The sequence below is a fragment of the Typopeltis vanoorti genome, chromosome 3 (assembly GCF_054136105.1).
Source record: "Typopeltis vanoorti isolate ZY-2024b chromosome 3, IOZ_Tvanoo_1.0, whole genome shotgun sequence".
Classification (NCBI taxonomy): Eukaryota; Metazoa; Arthropoda; class Arachnida; order Uropygi; family Thelyphonidae; genus Typopeltis; species Typopeltis vanoorti.
In genome coordinates this window covers 152,815,694-152,836,478 of record NC_143551.1, presented here as the reverse complement: position 1 = coordinate 152,836,478, position 20,785 = coordinate 152,815,694, and the positions used below count along the sequence as shown (strand labels likewise).

The following is a 20,785-nucleotide window of genomic DNA, read 5'->3' as shown; positions in this document are numbered from 1 at the left end:
GTCGGCAAAAGCGAAGCAAGTCTCAGTGACGACGTCGGTCGGTGGCGTTCCTAGCCAGCGTGTGTTTATTGACAAGAGCGGCCAGTGAGTCACCACAGTGCATGTGCTAGTCGCGAAGTTCGGGCCACCTCCTACACGCGTTAGTCAAATGATGGATACAACGTTTTACGACGACTCGCACTTTCCGAGTAGGGAAGAAATTCGACATCTAAAGAACACCATGACTTTGGATCTGAACTCGAGTACGGTGTCCAGCAATAAGCAAAGTTTCAACGCTCTCCTTACGTCTCCAGATGTGAATATGCTGAAAATAGGAACACCGGAGTTGGAGCGGATAATCATCTCGCAAAGCGGTCTCGTCACGACCACTCCGACGCCGACGGAAACTCATTTTCCCTTTCCCAGGTCGGCCACCGAAGAACAGGAACAATACGCCCGAGGATTCGTGGACGCTTTAGCACAGTTACACCAAAACTGCGACCCAAACCAGGTGATGGTCATCGCTCAGGCCCTTTCTAATGACAATATTCAGCAAAACCCCATTGGGTCTCACCCCATAGTGAGTACGAGCACTACTTCGTGTTCCGTCCTACCTTGTCAGCCACCGCCCGTTTCTCAACACGGACGAGTTGCTTTTCCCCAGCAACACATGCCGTCCACCGCAGTCCCTGTCCTCAACACTCTGCCTCCGGTGACATCGTCTGTGTGCAGCAGCAGCGTTCCAGTGACCTCCTCGGTTGGAGGCGGCGGTTATCAGCCCATCACAAACGGCTATCTACCGATAAAGGAAGAACCTCAGACGGTACCGAGTGTCGTTGTCAGTCCACCCCTTTCTCCCATCGATATGGAAGATCAGGAGAGGATAAAGTTAGAGAGAAAGCGGTTGAGGAATCGAATCGCGGCCAGCAAGTGTCGGCGAAGGAAACTGGAAAGGATATCCCGCTTGGAGACAAAGGTGAAGCTGTTAAAAGGAGAAAACACGAGTCTCGTTGCCCACGCTACGAAACTGAGGGAACAGGTGTGCAGCCTGAAACAGGAAGTTTTAACACACGCCAGATGGGGATGTCAGATCATGCTAACCCAAGCTCTATGACCAGGTGACGGTCGGAGTAGAAGAACTTCAGGTGTTTAAGAAACGCTTCGAACAACTTCGTAGCTGCCAACTATGGAAACTGTCCAGGGTTCGACTAAGTGCCGTTTATCCACTAGCTGGTGTCACTGTCGGTGGTCCTGAAACCCGCAGTGCTCTAGAAGAGCGACTAAGCAACGAGAGATATGAAGTGTAGCAGTCTGTGATGTGAACAAATGTAACACAATGTTCAGGTGATTGTTTTATTATTTTTTTAATGAACTGTATGTGTATGAATGAGAATATAAGTAACAGCAAGCCTGTCAGAACAAAAGCGAGGGAGCTGTGCGCACTTTGATATTTGTGCCAGTTAGATCTGTAAGATAGTCTTTTACAAGCTCAAATTAGTGTACATTTTCATTAGAGAATCTAGATTTAGTCGATTACTTAAAGGATGCTAACACGTCCCTTTTTTCACCCAAAATTTTGAGAGTATCAATCGAGAATATATTACCAGGCATTCTGAGAGTAAAAATTAATAATAAAAAACGTATTTCTTTAGATAACGTAAATTAAAATCACATTCTTTTAAGAGGACTTACTATTAAAATAGTACTCGAAGAAAAAAATGATAAAAGCTGCATCATTACAGCTGTTAATTTATCCTTGTGTAAATAAGTACAAGTTAATATTCTCTTCATACTCCACTGACAATTACTCCTTCATAATACTAGGAAAAATGTAATTGGGAGGCATGTCAATATATCGCACATTAAATATTGCGTTCAATAATTGCATAAAACCTTAAAGAACAAAGCAATAAATTTTGCACATTAGAGGATTGCATTATTCTTGATATGAAAAAATATTAATGTCCAGTTTCCTATCGAAGCAATGAAATTAAGTTTAATTTGTACATGATAGTGAAAGCTATGGTGGATTTTATTATTGAAATAAATTTAGCATTCTTAAAACTTACATAATAAACATCTGAAGAATGAGAATTCGCTAGTCTAGCATTTTCAGAATTAGGTACAAACGCGGGTGAGGTTTACAAAGCATTACAGTGATTGACTGCTCAATTCTTGTACTGAATTTGCTGGCAAATAATCTGCAGAATTTTATGATTGTACATACAACGAATTTAGTGTTTAACTCAAAGCTCCTCAGATTTGCATGAGATGTAAGGTATACTGAGCCGTGTCTGAGAATTACAAGTTTTGAATGACAAATTGTATGTCATTCAAACCTCTTAGTTTAGCAACTGCTTTAAGTTACGCAAGCAGATGAAGGCTAACAAAATAATGAATCTACTGTTTATTGCTAGGCTTTGTAAACCTCTGCCAGGATTTACATTTAAAGAAAACGTGTTTGGTCGATTCAAACTTCCTTGCTGTTATAATTATAGATTCTAACAGCAACATGACTAAGGAGAAGGAACGAGATAAACTTCCGAGTAGTGACAACAATATTTGACCAGTCACGTGAAAGATAAAGGACATGCTTTTTTCGGATACAGCACAAGTATGGGCGACATTAGAAAACATAACAGTATTATTTCCAGACGCTAGGCAGTACTTGATACAGATCAAAGGTGACCGCCAACTGCTGTATATTCCCCACATCCTACTAACGTTGCCTTGGCAAAATCCCAATTCTTCCATGCTATGCCTCTCTTGGAATAATACCCCTTCCCCTTTTCTCTAAGATGTTTCTTGCTAATCCTATGCAAACTACATCTTGAAATCTTATCCGCACAAGTTGAATCATAAAAAAATGCAATGCTGAAGTATTTTAGGCTTCCCTGTAGTATTACATATAATAGACTTTGAAGTAAAGTATTTTGACATTAGGATTCAGAAATGAAAGTTGCTTTTGCACCAGTACTTGCAAAAGTATCTTCATTAAATTCTACAAGTGATATTAAAGTGATGGAAGATAGACAAATATATATTTTTATTATATGGATGTGCAATGTGTGTATGTATAAATATAAGCATTATGGCATAAGACAATCTCTAAAAATTAGCAATATTAATTTTGATGATAGCTGTTCTTGAAATTTTGTTTTACAAATTAAAATGCAATGTTTTAAAATATTTTTCCTTGTAAAAAAAGTATTGTATAAATAAGTAGAGCACCTGTTAGCTTCTGAGTATGTTCTGCATCTGCAAATACTTTGTCCGTGTTACACTTACCTACGTGCTTAAGTTTTATAAGTGCAATATTTTTTTTTCTTTTGTGACTCGTTGATAATTAGCTTACAAATGAAAACTTGTTTTCATTATAATACTTGATCTTCAGTATAAAGATCAAACATATTGGTCACATGTGTATAGATGAATAAGTATATTGCATTAAGAGATACAAAGAAAGGCAGCTTATGATAGGGTGAATAGTATAATGTGGACAAGTTTTTAATTTTGAACTCACCCAGAGGTATTTGTTTCGTTAATACTTTGGCGTTAACATTTTAGAGCTAGAATGAGAACTAAAACTCATATGCAACGGAATCTCAACTAAATTTATTACCCAATATTTAAATATCAGTCAGGTGTGTTATCTATCCAAAAAACTATGTTTAAAATACGCGGAAAATTCTTTCAAATTTGTATTTAGAAAATTACCCCATCCCCCTAAATGTCTTGTACTTCGAATCCTTTTAACTTGCGTAACTTTGATTTTCGAAAGTCCAGTCCTTTCTTCCCACTCACTTTATATGAATGTATACTGTTTAATGTTCATTGAAAGTAAATGAGTGCTTTTTTGTATTTATAGTTGTGGCCAAAATGTTGTGGTCTCCAATATAGCAGAGATCATTAAATAATGTAAGATCTGATTCACTGATCGCGCATCTTATGTCCAATGATGTGTATGTATTGCGGTTAGCAGGGTAGACCTTGGCTGTTTAAGGACTGCATAACGATTCACAAATATTTTTGTGACAAAATATTTTCTATACCCTGTAAGTTATTGAAAAGCTGTATTTTTATAAATGCTCTGTTTTAGGCTTGTTTCTTCTATGACAAAGACCGCCCAAGATCTTGCTTAATAGTAAGATAGTATAAAATTTCTATATTTATGGAGCTCTTTGACCATTCTGAAAATGGTGCAGCTGTGGTTTGCTCATGAAATAAGCTAGGTTCTTATTATTTTTGTTTCTTATAGAATAAGATTTGTCTTAGATGTACAGTCATTTTTGGACATATTTTTATACCATGTGAAGGTAGATTACTTGTTCCTGTAAAGAAAAGACAGTACTTAAATTATGCTTGTATTTTTCATGATATCATCTGTCAACATACAATTTCATTTGAGTAGCGAATTGCTCTAGAATCTAAGTCATTCTCAGCTGATCTACTTGTCATATGCTTTGTAAATAAACTATTTTTGACACTTGAAAGAGTTATTTTTCGTTCTTTTTTATAATTAATAATCTTTTATATAAACGTGTTTAAAAAAAAAAAAAACGGATCCAATGTTATCAGCAACAGGCCAATTTATTCATCGCTTTAGAATAAACATTGGAAAGAATTCATTCTACCATATTTACGTTTAACCAAATGTTACTTATTTAGCTCTCAATGTTAAGGCACGAAACCTGTTTCGTACGAATTGCTTTGCTATATATTCACGAACAGAAATGTATGTGAAGGGGATAAGTTTAAAAGAACTCTTATGCAGTCTTATCCTAATCACGCTATACGTACAGTCTCATTTTTAAAACATATATCGCTATACACACACACTTCTGCGGACAAAAAAAAAAGTGAATAATTAACTCCAAAATCGTAAATCGCATAAGTATTGCATAAAAGATTCAATCTCTATATTTAGTACAATTCATCGTCAAAACTGCGATAATCAAATTTTTTTTTTTTTATCGAAAAATTGAATACAAATTCAGTACCAAATTTTCAATGCTCACTTCATATGAAATACCATGGTGAAACTTAAGGTTCTACAACATTTCTTAATCTTTTCCTATACGAATATTGTCTTTGTGACCAGTCTCCAGCAAAATGTACACAGGTTTAATTTGCAAGGAACGCATCCTTGGAACTATTTAAGATGTTATTTTAGGTTCATTCCATAGCTCGAGAAGCCCAGGACTTGCAGCAGTACTGAAAGTTAACATTACCATTTAAAAATTAACACTAAAAGGCAAAGAACAAAAGGTGAAAATTTCACTCCTTTCGCATTTAAAATTAGATATCTATTGAGGAGAATGATGTAACTATATATCTAGCTTTTAGATGAGTTGCTTTCACTGAAACAATTTGACTTCCTCACACAAAATCATGCCACGCCAGAACCATCCTGTATAATATAATATGCCTAATATTTAAATCAAGAAATTTCTATGCATTTCTTTAGAATTAAGAACAGCTGAAACGTGATAAACATTGATAAAATATCTCAGCACTTTCAATAAGCCAGTGATCTGTGACTGAGTTTAAAAGGTAAAAAAAGTAAGCAAAACTATGCAAGTATTTGTTTACTGTCTTTAACACGCATTATCGGTAGTCTAAAATAGTTGTTTCAAACTAAAAGCCATATGGGCAAAAAACTTTTACTCATTTGGAGATGTTCTGAAATTACTCTCAAATAAATGTCACATTTGGAATATGCAACAATGCAATTGAAGATGTAAGCATATCAACGGCTAGTTAGTTAGTTACTTAACACAAAAGATAAACAAAAGAGCATTGGTATAAAATGACTAGCCTTAATTTCATTCCTCACGAATCTGAATGCATATGTACACCATTTCCGCACACATACGTCATACATATATATCTCTCATCCTTCCTTCCTTTTTCCAAATAAATTCACGGCGACTTGTGGCTCTGAATGTAGAAATGTCAATATGTTATGTTTCCCAAAGGAATATGATATATTGAAAGTTTTATATGTAAAGAACGATAGCTGCAGTTATTAAGTGGGGTGTCCTTCATACGTTTTATTGCAACAATATTAAGCTTGTTAAATCCATTACACAACATTGGCTCTCCATCTCATAAACTTAGAATTCATAAACAGCGCATTCTGATTGGCGTGCTACAAGAGTTTCCGATTTATATCAGTGAACATACTATAGAGCGTGCAGGAGGTTTCAAATAGTTTTGTTCCTGCAAACAGTTAAAATTTATTTTACACCTGTAGATTGACCTAAAAATCTGAAGCAACTTTTTTGGGGGGTGACTTATGATAGCTATCTATCTCCTCATAGTTCTCAGATTTTATGGTTGAGATATTTTATCACTGCATTTTTATGAGGTCTAAGTAGCTGAAATGAAAGCACTGGCTCTCCAACTGTACGATGTGGGCTCCCTGGAATGGATGTTTGTAAATGTCGGTAGATTGTAGTTGAATTTCATTGCTTGGTATGAAACCATCATACGGAGGCCTGAGGTGGCTTCAAGTTTCATCTTTAGTCCAAGGTTTCCGGATTATCCAACCCTAGGTTGTCCACAGTCATACCATATAATCTAATATGATCACCGTTATATTTCTGTCTTCGTTCTTAATTGCATCGATCCACCTGGGTGTTGATCTTTCTCTAGGCGTTTGTTTCTCCTGTCACTTTTGTTTCAAACAAATTTTCATTTTTATCTTCCCATCTCTTTAGATAACCACACCACTGTAGACCAGCACTACTTAAACATTTTTGAATGCTAAGTAATGAAAATTTCATTTCTAAAGGTATTCATTTTTTACTACAGTTTGTCATTGATATCATTTGTTCACTTGGCTAATTTTCCTTACAACGAGAGAAAAATCTTTCTCCTAACAATCTTCGATCAAATTATTTTTCAAACGAAACTTTCAACTCCATACGTTAAAATAAGTTTCAAATTTCTTGTGTGCTGTTAGTTTGAGATTGTTTAGTTGTTCTCTTGCATGTACATTCATTGGACTAGCACCCAATCATGTCAGATTTGCTTATTCTGTTATATGTCCATATTTAAGTTTCCATTTTATAAATATCAAAAATGTTTTTGAATTAATGGTTACCATTGAAAATGCAGTGATGTCTTCGATTTCCTGTTTGTTTTCATAAGTTTCGTCTTTGTATTGACAATTTCCATGACATGTTTTTAAAAACTTAATGTAATTGAGTTTGAAGATTTGTAGAAGAGGATTTTCATTTACATATAGTAAATAACTGACCTTAATATTTCTGATTTTGACATCAGGATTATCACTTTCCTTAATAATCTGACCCATATTGAAACGATTTCTTCAGGTCAACTTTAAAACGGTTGAAACTAAGTGAATGCCATATCATTTGGGAAAATTGTTTAATTGGCTTGGATTTTTATCACTAGTTGATAAATGATAGTGAAAAAAGGTAATGTTAATACCTTTGCTAATAAAAACAAAAATATAATTAATAATGGAGAATGGCTTTTAATTCTACACGATATCATTGAACAATGTATACAAATTTCGATTTTGTGTGTTATAGTTTAATAAGAATAAATCTATCAAATATCATTAGCATTTTATTATATAGTTTAAAAAAATGAAGAAAGAATGCGTTAGAGAGAGAGAGAGACCATAGGAAGTTTTCTATTATCAGCTTTGCTGATAAAGCACACCTAAAAACAATATAAATAACTGATACCAGCATGTACTTGTAAAAATATAATCTACAGGCAATCAATTTTATGTTATCTTCTAAACTAGCACATATCCAAGTGAGTGAGTTAGATGTTGAACAATTTTTTTGTGCTTCCTATGGTGGTGCAATAATCGTGGATAGCTTTCATTACTTTGGCTGGAAGTATTCATGAAAGAATAAAAAAAAAAATAATTTTTCTCGAAACAGTGAAAAATATTCACTGTTCTACCAAAATTAGTATTATGCAGTAAAAAGAAAAAAAGATCAATTTCGAAATCTTACTTGCAGTACAGTTGTTAATATTTGGGAAAGCTAGTACAACTTTCAATAAAATATTTAATTCTTCTGCACCAGATGGCAGCTGGGATAAATAAAAAAAAATAGCTGTCATAAAATCTATCTATAATGAGAAATGTACACTATACAGTACAGAGTATATTTCCCATCACAGCTGAATTTAGATAGATTTACGTCCGATAAAAAACAATAAATAAACAAATAAATAATAAAATAAATGTATTTTGGTAACAAAACTAGTTATAACAATAATATTATCGCTGTGTATCAGCAAAAAAAATATATGTAGATTTATATCTGTATAATATTACCGGTTCTTGGAGTAATTAAAGCTCAAGAAGGTATTGGTTTTCGAAAATAGTGAATTGTTACGTGATTTTATTTAGTTTATTTATTTATTCGTATGGAGTTTTCTCCTTTTTTCTCCCCCGTTCCTATTGGGGCGAGTTGATCCCCCTCATGGGGGGTTAAGTATTTATGACTGTAGATCCTTGTGTGTTCACGGGGCCTGCTTGCGGGATGAAAAACGCCAGATAAACTGGCGGAAAAAACCCTACTGCCCGCGCCCAAGACCGGCTAACGCTATGTCTGAGGAAAATCCTCAAATTCCTCACGTCTTCGACGGGAATCGAACCTGGGACACTCCTTCCCTAGTCATATGGTTGCAAAGCGCACAGCCACTAGGCTAACCGCGCGGATATTTTATTTAGTAGAACCATATTTCCAATTTCATGGATCTTTATCGATAATCAAGAAACAAGATATAAAATTACTAACACAATAACACAACAACAAGTTTTGATGTATTATGTTTTTTAAAAAAAACATAATACATCAAAACCATCAAAACATGCTATTAAAATATTAAAGTCTAAAAATGTTGCACTGAATCTTTTGTTTTTAAAAAGATACTGTTTGCATATCGTAAAGGATAAAAAAATAATCATTAAATAATACAATACATAAAAATAATTCATTTTAATACTCTTTACTTAATGAAAAATGATGCTAAAAGTATTCCAGACAGTTTGCTGTAACTGTAAATCGCTTTATTCATTAGAAATAATTTTTTGCAATCCGTTTTTAAGCTGATTCAATCAAGTGTGAGAAACTGGAATATCACACATGGAATCTGGGTTAAATATTATGACGGTACTTTATAAAAACATTACCCGTATTTACCAGCACAAGTAATAAGAGATGACAGTTATAAAGCACATGTTTTTTCTTTAAGCATTGAATTATCCTATCTTTGAACATCCTTTTAAAAAAAGTGGATCATTAGTGAAGAAATATTGATTCAAAATATCAGTATTTACATAGGAAATTCAGTCTTTTAGAGACGTGAGTACACATTTTAATAAATATAGGAAAATATTTTGATAAATTACAAGACGTTACTGTAATAGCAATTATTCTTCTTTCGTAGACCTAATAATCGTCCGAAATTTATATCATTTATATTTCTGATTCAGAAATTTATATCTTAGCTTGAAGAAAAGTTTGAACTGAATTCTGATCAATTGGAATTGCGTCGCAACAAGAGGGGCATTTATAAGGTATTTCTCCGTATCAGATCAGATAACTTGGGGAAGTGGTTGGGGTTTTATTTCTAGCAGCTCAGATTTTTTTCCTCCGTACAAAGCAAACAAACCAGTCTGAGAGTATGTGCAGTTAATCTACGAAAATACCTTTAATCAGCGAAGTAGAATGAGAGAAGTAGTTTCCTGCAATGAATCTTGGGAGACTATGAAGATGACAAATAATAATAACAATACTGTTCTTACTACATAACAACTGTGGATCAAGTTATGCGTAGTGAGTTTTGGTTAGTAACTTTGTGTATATATATAGAGAGGGAGTTAGCATTCTGATGGAAGGAACTACGTCATAAGTATTAACAAAATTATGAAGAAATTTTAATTACTACTTTATAAATGAAAGCACAATACGCTAATAGTACGAAAGTAAATTTGAAACGGGCGGACATAATTCTAAGTACAACCACTAATGCGGTTGTACATAGAATCTGAAGCGCAATGGAAGATGAAATGAGAATGGAACGATTCAGTAGGTGCCTACTTATCATCTCTTATTAGCATCCGAGGGTTCGTTCATTGACCTACATTAATTGGCAGTGCATGGCCTACTGTAGAGAACTTGTAATTACTGATGGTGCAATGAACGATGTTCGTTAATAGGTATTTATTAGCATCACGTGAGCTAGACACGTGTTATTATTATTATTATTATTATTATTTTAATTTGTTATTAGGTGATCGTGAGATCAACGTTCCAAAAGATTATTCAGAAAATAGAGGTGCCCTCCTGTAGTGAAGAGAAAGCTGATTTTAATGATAATGATGTGTGCTTGTTTAATACCGCTTAGGACATGGCTCGTTCCGCGGAGAGACGTCGCTAGGGTGTAATGCTCTATTTCGCCACACCTTTTTTTTTTTGTTGTAACTGCAGACAAACAGTTTTAATAAAAGGATATATATGCAGCCCTGTTAATTAGAATAGTACGATGTGACCTGTGATAAAAATCACACTTTAGCGCTGTGCTAATATAGAATATGGTAATATGCTCCACTGACATTAACTGAATACGTAAAGCTCAGTAGGACAGGAACGAACAAAGACTAGTAGTATTAGGGTTGCAGGTGACTCCGATGGTTTTTTTGTAATTGCTATATAGTGATGTAGAATGCGGACCTTAATTTAACAGGCGGCATACTTATATTTAATTATATAATTAAGACCAATCTAATCTTATTTAATCTTCGAAAATGATATATAATCATATACATTTCCTCTTTTGAAAATAATGAAAGGCTGAAAATTAGCAGATGTTTTCGAAGCTCTCGGATAAAAAAAAGTACTTTTGAGAAAATAAAATAATACTTTTTTTTTCTGTGAGATGAAAAGAGATTAATCAGCTTGTGCCTTCCTTAGGTCACTTGATAAATGCACGTTCCATCTGTCATATTGACATATTTACAGTCTGTTCTTTGAGCGTATATAAAAAAAAAACTTTGAATGAACATGCCACCTTATCTTTAAAAGGAAATTAAAAGTAAGATAAGATTGGCGCTTTCAGTGGTACTCGAGGGCTATCATCCATAGAGTTCATACTGGTTTTTGTTTGGTTTTTACAGAAAAGATTACCGGAGAAGTCTGCGAGGTTGGTATCATGTCAAGCTTATAATACGTAAATAAATAAAATAAACATCGTTTGATCAATATATCCTATACGTAAGGAAAAAGTGGAGTGAATCTCATAATTTTTTAATATATGATTCATCAAGTAATCAAAATTTGTTTTTCTCCGGCACTGGGGTTCTATATCATATACTACGGTATCGTTTATTTCGAGGTGTTCATGTCTACCAATAACGCATTTTTGATAGTAATGTTACATATAAATTTTAGTGTAACATTGCTATCAAAATGCGAAATGTGTTATCTATCTGAACTGGACAACACATTTTCAGCTATTTGTGCATTTTTCAAAGCTATCTCTGTGAAAGGACAATTTTTCATTGTTTACAAAAACCAGATGATTTGTATTTTCTACGTTTTCTAAATGGTCTTTAATTTTCCAAAACATTTGGCAAAAAGGACCATGTTGCTCGTCAACATTTCCGGTGGTTAATAAGTGTTTCACATTGTAGCTAATTTGATACGAGGGCGTTGTCATTAGTTAGTGGAGCAAACAATGCATAAATATGTTTTCTCTTGAATTTAGCTGTTCCCTAAATCGTTTAAATTTACTAAATAATTAAATATTTGATAAGTAAAATAATGCTAAATTCTAATAAGAATCGCATAATAATGAAAATAAAAAAACAACAAGTTATTTATTCGAGAAATGAATGTAATGTAGTACATACTAAATACTTATAGTGAGTTGAACCTGACGTAATCCTATAACTTTCTTCGGAGAATCTCTCCTAAAGAGTCTATTCTCCTTAGTTGTACACCGTGTTCTCAAATTTTGTCTGGCTACATTAAAATAACGTTATGACTCTTAATTAATGCGCGACGCTACATTAATGCAAAATTATTATTATTCCATGAGGGAATTAAGGACTCATCCAGGAGGTAACACATCACTCACATCAACTGTCAGACCGTCTCTTAAACTCATTCACACTGGATGCACATACCACTTGAACGAAGAAAAAAATCTAACTCTAACCTTTCTTAACCGCACACAAACTTAACTTCCACGGATGCTCTTTTGTTCTATCTCCACCTTCCATATAATGAAAATGTTCTACAACTCGTACTACTTAATAGCCTCTCAGAAGTTTATAGGCCTCTATCATATCACTCTTCCTTCTCCCATCTATCAGTGTCAGAAGTAGACATACTTTCGATCTAATATCATAATATACATTCCATAATCCTGATATAATCTTTTAAACTCTACTTTCACCCTTTCTGCGGCTTCTTTATCCCTTCGGAACTCAGGAGATCAAACCTGCGCACAGTAGTCTAGATGCATTCGTATCAAGGCCTAAAACAGGCAAAATAATTTCTTATTCTTATACGTCAATGTTCGTTTCAGCATGGCAATTATCCTCCGAATTGTGTTTGCATCTTTTGCTATGTGACCATCAGTTTCTTTAAGCATAATTCCACCATTATAATATGCCACTGGAAATTTCATCGCCCAAAGTGCACACCTTTGCACTTATTAACATTGAATTGACAGGGATTATCATTTGTTATAGTTCCACCCTATTCGAATCATTAAGAAAGTACTGCATATCAGTAGAATTCCTGATTACCATGCCTAACTTTGAATCATCAGCAAAAGTAAACAGTTGAACATCTTCTCTCAAGTCCTTCCCAATATCATTAATGTAGAGGTTGGACAGCACTGGTTCAAAGACTAATCCTTGGAGCACACCACCAGGCATCTTAAATCTGGCAGATTCACTCCCCTATATACTACATTCTGATACCTGTCCACCAGCTACATATTTTAACTGAGACCCCATATGACCCTACTATGGTTAAATGTAATATTCTTTGGTCTCAAGTTCCCTTTCACATGCTGCTTTCTTAAGAAGCATATGTCCCCCAGCAACTGAAATCTGTAACAATCTGTAACAATATCTGAAATCTGTAACAATATCTCACCATATACTTTATCCTGTTAACCTGGACTTCACATCAGATAGTCTCAAACTCATTATTACAATGGAAATTATTACTATTATTGCTTTCATGTGTTTCTACACTAAATGGGCTCATCTGATATCATTAACAGTATCCCTCTTCTCCTCATTACTAAAGATTCTATACCTTTTCACTCGATTAAAATTCCTACGTCTACGAGAGCCAGGTTTCACTAATATGAACAAGCTTAGGCCACGTCACATTCACTTAGTATTCACTGCTTAGTAGATAACTTTCTTTTTCCGGTCCCCACACACATTCAGAAGATTACAGGTTCATTCCCGTTCATCAGATTCATAAACATGTTCATTGATATTTGTATCATTATCATATATGCATACCATAGCTGAACTTACTCTCTCTCTCTCTCTCTCTCTCTCTCTCTCTCTCTCTCTCTCTCTCACACACCATTCCTCTCATGATGATCTCGTTTCCCTGACTCTATGCATTAGCTCTCACCGCTGTAAATAATTTCACCAGGCTTTACACAAGTCTTTTCTACAATCACACTCATTCCATATATTCAAAAACCCACATCCATCTTTTCTACGCAAAATGCGCACTGAAGCATTTGCTATCGGTATCATATTTCGGCAATAGACAATTTTCTAAAACTCTAAAGACTAACTTCTAAACATCCTTTCATATAATAGTGATAATAATATTGCCATTATTTAGTTATATTACCGTACTTCAGGTATGTTATATATAACGAAAGTTACGAAATTAAAACGCAATAAGCTGTGTTTTAAAGGAAACGGATTTTTACACGGTCACTTTAGACCGGTTATAAAGTGATGCCATCAAACTGGGTTAATTTCAGGACCTCCTTCTTTTCCTCCAAACGAATGAATTTTTTTCTTCTGCTTATCTTATCAAAATCTTTTTATACTATTAATTTCCGATCCAATCAATATTTATAGTATTTTAATTTTCTCATCTAAACTACAATTTTTTTTTTAAATCGTTCCTTTTGATGTTTAGAAGAAATTGTAAATTTGCAATGTTTGAAGCTCGTCTACCACGTGCGCCACTAACCCACTTTTGAAACATTTGAAAGACACTGGCTGTTTCAGCAGAACTAATTTAAAATTTTAAACTTTTTGAAAGTGGGCATAGCTGAACTCTAAGGAAGGAAACTTCAGAAAGATCACTTGATATACCATCTTAATAACACATTCATTTCGTAAATGTTTGGAACTTCCTCTTGCTTTTTTTTTTCTTTCTGCGTCCGCTGTTTTTCAATATCCTCCCTGGCTCCATATATTTTCTTTATCAATCCTTGCATCTTGTGGTTTAGTGAGCGGAGCAACAGTTTTGCTTTTCATAACGACTACCATTAAGTGTAGCAATAACAGCATTCATGTTATCACATTAAGGTGACTGTTGAGATTATCAGCAAAGGACGAAGAGGCAAATAAAACTGTGAACAAATAGGGCCTTTTTGAACGTCATTCAAGACCGCACCATAAACGAAATCGCGCAAGGGGAAACACTAATCTTAAAGCATCAGTTTTTTTTTTTTTTCAACTACCGCTATCAGATTTCTTATTGAGATTTCTTAGAAATTTGTAATGACCGAAATACTTGCTATAATCTGTTACAGAATTCTTATGAGATTTCTTGAGTGATCGTTGATAATTTTTAGTTATCAGTGGAATATCGTTTGTGTGGTTTTGTGATTCAAATAGCAGTAAACTTGAAACCAAATGGAAAGAGATTTAGAAATATTCTGCCCCCCCCCCCCCCCAGACACACACACAGATCATTTTAAGACTCAACGACAGACACAACCATCTTGTACAGACTCAAAATTTAATTAACTGCTATTGACTTGACAACATAATAACTTACTGTGACGTCTCAACAGCTGCGTAATGGGATAACTATCACCGTATAAGCTACTAACTACCAAAAGTTGTGAACTAATGAGGTTCTTACGTCACGATAATATTATAGGGCAAGTTTAAAGACCCTTTATTATACGATGTCACTCACTCTTTTTATATGCCGTTGAAAACTGATTGGCACAAATCATGATGTTGGCATGCTGAGGCTTCGCGCGTTGATGGACTTTTTTTTGTTACTAAATGTCATGCCGTTCGTTGTGGTAATCATTACTAATACGACAAACATGTGTAGCTATCGCAGTAATATTCTTTCTCTCAAGTGTACTTCTGCTAGCGAAATAAACTGCATTTTATGACACTGAAACATAACGTAGCCAATAGAAATAAAATAATTGAAAATTATAGTCCAACAGCTGTTTCCGAGTCTCAACGGATTAAGTAGGAAATTCGAATATTCTTTAGGAAACCAAATTATGTATTAATGTTTTCCAAATAACTTATTAATTAAAAACGACAAGGGAAAAAATAAAATTTAATTTATTTTAAGCCATATTTTATTAACATAATATATAATGTCTTTAATCGATACTGCAGATGTGTATCAAAGGGAAGTCCCCATTTGCAACCTCTTTATAGAGACTGTATCAACGCTTCTTGAGCGTCAGGTAATTGGCACTTAAAAAGAAAAAGGATTATAAGCGTGAAAAAGTTCATCAATCAATGAAGAGGAAAACATGTAACGTTTTATAACTTGCGATGCATACTCTGAAAACTGACATTGCAATTCAGAAAGTGTCACTGAAAAAAAAAAAAAAAAAAGAAAGAAAGAAAGAAAGGGCGTGAAGATAAGATGAAAATTTATCAAGCTACATTTTATCCGTAGTTAATTGCGTTTCGAATCCAATATGAACAAGATAGACAATTAGCTATATCATAGATTAGTTTGTCTGCATTAGGGAAGAAAACCCAACTGACAAATAAACAAAAATTACATCTTCATATAGCACTAGCTAACTCAGACTTGCCTAAAAGTTACCGTGATTTCCCAGAACCACATGCATATGAATCCAGATCGCCTCCAGAAGGTGCACAAAAAACTATTCACTTCAATGAGGCATTTGATCAAAAAGTATGAGATTCAAATGCTATCATTACCGCCACCGTTTTCAGTACATGCCCTTAAGGGACGTACCAAATATTACGACATTCCAACGCAAATAAAATTTCATCGTTAGTTTATGGAAGATGGAAGATTTAGGTGGGAGATAAATTTCATCATCCAGTGATGCAACATAAAAAAAAGTTTCAACTAACAACTTTCTTCAAAATTATATATTATACGCCACAAAGGTTGGTCGATTGGTAGAGCTTCTGCTATTAATGGCTAGCAAAAAAGTTAAGCAAGTTTGAGCGCGGTTAGTAATTGGAAGGGGTTCAATCTTTCGATGCTGTTGGCACCCTCTCCCTCAATGAGTCTTTGGACTCCCTGGAGGTGTCACATAATAATAATAATATGTTCGGTCTATGATTTGATGTGCTCTTTCTAAAGCATTTCAATCCACATAATATCTCGGTCATGTTTCTTTTTTTTTAAATTTTGATAGCAATTCTAATCTTTCATTTCATATCCTTCAAAGTGATCATACCGTCATGTATTAGCTCTGCATACATATTTTTTTGAAAATTGATATCTTCAAGTTCTTTTCTGATATCTTCATTTTTAATATGGTCTGCCCATGATGCTATCTGTTCGTTATCCTAATTTTTCTCAGCACTCTAGCATTTATAATCTCTATTTTTGATCAGCTATTTTATTTCTGACACAAATGTCAGATCCACATTTTAAAAGTGATTTGAACAATGTCTTATAGACTGCTAACATGGTAATTTAGCTGATTTCTCTCTTATTTCATATAAATTTCTTCACCTGACTTAGCAGTATATCAGCTTTACTTATTTTATTCTCTATTTTTATATTTAATTTATTACCTTCATTTTAAAAATTGTACCCAAATAGCTAAAATATGTAACTTATAGGTTACCTTGAAAATGCTGTTTCATGTTTATTGTTTTGTTGTGTACTTTCATAGTTTTATTTATTTATTGCTGATTTTCATGCCAAATTTAACTCAGCAATAATTTGGAGCCGGCCAGGTTGGCCGAGTGGTTAGCGTATCCGCACTCCAGCCCCAAGAGGCTGCGGGTTCGAATCCCACCTAGGCATGGATGTTTGCGATTGCCTTCCACATTCATTCATCCAAGTATATACACACTCTCCCAAGATGGACTGGGTCACCATGGGAGAAGTAGATCCAACCCTCACGCAATGGGAGAGGCCTTCACCCTGTAGTGGGTGGAAAACAGGCTGATCATCATCAAAGACGCTTGAAGACTTGTAGCAGGTTTAAGTAATAGGATTATAGGTAACATACATAAAAAACTAAATTTAAGTTTATTATCAGATCTAATCTAATCTCATCTTCTCAACATATAACGTACGGACACTCAAGGAGACTGGAAAGCTTTTGAGCTACCTAGAGGAGCAGTAAAAGTCAACATAGATAGTATATTTATACAAGTGTCTGAAAGAATTCTTCTCATAGCCATAAGTACCAACCCAAAACTGACAACAATATCCACATATGCTCCTACAGAATGTGCTTCACTAGAAGAGACAAAGACACCTATTATAAACATTTTTCTGAAGCTTTCATGAACATCCCAGTCCATTACGTCACTCATTAGTGGCGAGTTTAATGCCCCAATTGTAAAGACATTGCGAGTAATACTAAAAATGTAGATAAATACATTTATCATGAAACCACAAATAACAATGGACATTTTCTTATGAACATTGCAATAGCCATATGAGGCCAGCAATTTCCCCATCCAAAAGGAAGATTATGGACCTGGGAACATCAAAATGGTTTTCATTCCCAAATAGACCACATTCTAATCAATGGAAAGTGGATCAGATCACTCAAGAACTGTCGAGCATATAATACGGTTGAACTAAACTCTGAACACAGAATAATCAGTGTCCACATTAAACTTTCACTAAAAGCCTCTAAAAATAACAGGCTTAAAAATAAACAATACAACTGAGACAAACTAAATAACCCACAAATTGCAGTGTCTTTCCATAGCACATTAGAAGACAATATGGAAAACATTCTTAAAGATCCAGTTAATGAAAAGTATAAGGGTGTCATTGAAGCAATAAACATAACATCCAACAAAATTCTTGGAAACAGCAATAAAAAAGTCTCGGAAAAATGGATTACCCCTGAAACTGAAAAATATATAGATGAAAGAAATAAAGCAAGGAAACTCTACCGCTTAACAGGAATGAAATAAATAAAGATAAACTAGACATTTTAAATAACAAGACAAGATCAATGGACTAATGATCAGAGACAAAAAAAAATCAAATAAATAAATACTGCGAGGAACTTGAAAATTATAATAAAACTGGGATACTAGAAACACTTTTCAAATGATAAACGATATCTGTCATCACAAAACAAAAAGAAGTGAAATGTTGCCACACATTATCATTAAATTCGAACTTGATGAAAGAATGGAGAAACTACTTTCAAGAATTATTGAATGTTGATAATCCTCAACATTCAAGTCAGCTGGCGGACTTGCATCTAACCACCGCTCTACCAATAAATTATGAAGACTTCACTGAAAAGGAACTAAAAATAACAATAGATCAAACAAAAGCAGGAAAATACCCAGGGATTGATGGAATCAGAGCAGAAGCTTTCAAAAATGCTGGATATAGCACATATTCCAAACTCCTTGCCATAACGAATCAAGTATTAAACACTGAAACAATACCTCAACAATGGAAACAAGGCCTTATCGTCCCAATACCCAAAAAAGGGCAGTTTTAATAGAATGGATAATTACAGAGGTATTACTTCGCTATAATTCACAGTTAAAATCTATAATAGGATGATACTCAATAGAATAGAACCTTACTGGACACCACTTTTATGGAAAACCCAAGCTGGATTTCTAAAAATAAAAAAAAAATGTACAATGAAATAGATACATTGCATCAGGAGAATCATAGAAGGTTCACGTGAAAAAAAAAAACTACAACTAATTTTAACCTTTATAGACTTAAAAAAAAGCTTTTGACTCCATTAATAGAGAAACAATGTTTAAAATACTCAGCTTCTGTGGTCTACCCTCAAAAATCATACAAGCAATCTCATATAAAGATTATAATGCTACAGTAATCTTTAAAACATAAACATCTGAATCCTTTCCAGTGACAACAGGAGTTCTGCAAGGTGATGTACTAGCACCTTATTTGTTCTTGGTATGCTTGGACTACATCTTCCGGACCATCATTAGAACATCCACCCACAACGTGCAAAATAACTGATCTTAGCTTTGCTGACGGCGTTGTACTTATTGATACAGCAACCAACAAATGCACAAAAAACATCTCAGTCTATTAGAGGCACGGGATAAACTTATTGGTCTGCAGATCAACAGCCAAAGTATTCTCAATAGGTTGTGGAAACTTTATACTTCATATCAACAATAAACCCTTAGAAAGAGAAAAGGACTTTCAATATCTTGTATCGTACATCAGCAATGCAGAAAATGATATTAAATATAATTAAATATTAAATCAAATGATGACCCTTTTGGGGGGGGGGGAGGAAATCACTGCAACAAGCAGAAAATAGAAATTTAAGTCTCAAATAATACTACTTTGGATATTTTATAAACATCGTGTGTTTAATATTCTGTAGACTTCTTAAAATATTCCTACATTTGAAGAAATATCTTCTTTGAATTTCGCTTCGGTGCACTGCTTTACTGAATGTGAGGAATGTTACAAGCCTGATATTCGGTTCGGGCCTGAGAGGGACAAGAAAGAAAACCAAATTCTGGTATATCTGATTGACTATATCGTGGTATTGACTATATATTGGCATGATAACGACTATATCGTTATCATGCCAATCAACAATCAATGGACTACACCGATTCTAATAAGCAAGGGTGATGGGAACCTTGGCCATTTTCGCAAGAACTCTTAGAACGTCTGCTCCTTATTCCAGTAAAAACGAAAGTTTTTGGCACCCACAATTATCTGAATTGCAATATCATGGATAAAAGTTCCCGCAGTTGGTCTTTTTGTTGTTCTTGTTCAAATAAGTAACTAGACAAAGACAGAATCACATTGTGAATGCGGTTAATGCTGTCGAATTGTCAAATCTAAATGAATGAACGTAGCAAAGTCTACCATAGTAGTTCACTTGGCAGCAATTCTTCTCTCTCTCTCTCTCTCTCTCTCTCTCTCTCTCTCTCTCTCTGTGTGTGTGTGTGTGTGTGTGTGTGTGTGTGTGTGTGTGTGTGTGTGTGTGTGTGTGTGTGTGTGTGTGTGTGTGTGTGTGTGTGTGTGTGTGTGTGTGTGTGTGTGTGTGTGTGTGTGTGTGATCACACACACACACACACAGGAGTGGATCACGAGTGCATACAAAGAGGTCGAGAGACAATGATGAGCATTCTTTGCTAACTAAATTATGCTAATTTGAATCACTCCAGCTGAACTTAATGCAGAAGACGATAAAAAATGAAAATATTTAATTTTTGTATATATTATTCTAAGCATGAAAGCGCTTTTTTTTTTTAATAAATAGAGGGATGAATGAATGAATGATATCGACCATTTTATGTTGTTTTCGAATTTGTTATATCAAAACAAATGAATATAAAGAA

At 34.4% G+C, this 20,785-nt stretch overlaps 1 protein-coding gene and 1 long non-coding RNA gene across 2 annotated transcripts in view; one reads left to right on the top strand and one right to left on the bottom strand.

Moving 5' to 3' along the window:
* LOC150108664 (uncharacterized) overlaps positions 1-20,785 on the bottom strand; it is a 245,673-nt gene that overhangs the window by 113,374 nt on the left and 111,514 nt on the right. The gene's annotated exons all lie outside the window — the stretch shown is intronic.
* On the top strand, positions 16-1,453 carry LOC150108665 (transcription factor Jun-like). Its single transcript, XM_090416140.1, has one exon. It carries the CDS (start codon positions 149-151, stop codon positions 1,091-1,093), a length of 945 nt encoding a protein of 314 aa, XP_090272266.1. The 5' UTR covers positions 16-148; the 3' UTR covers positions 1,094-1,453.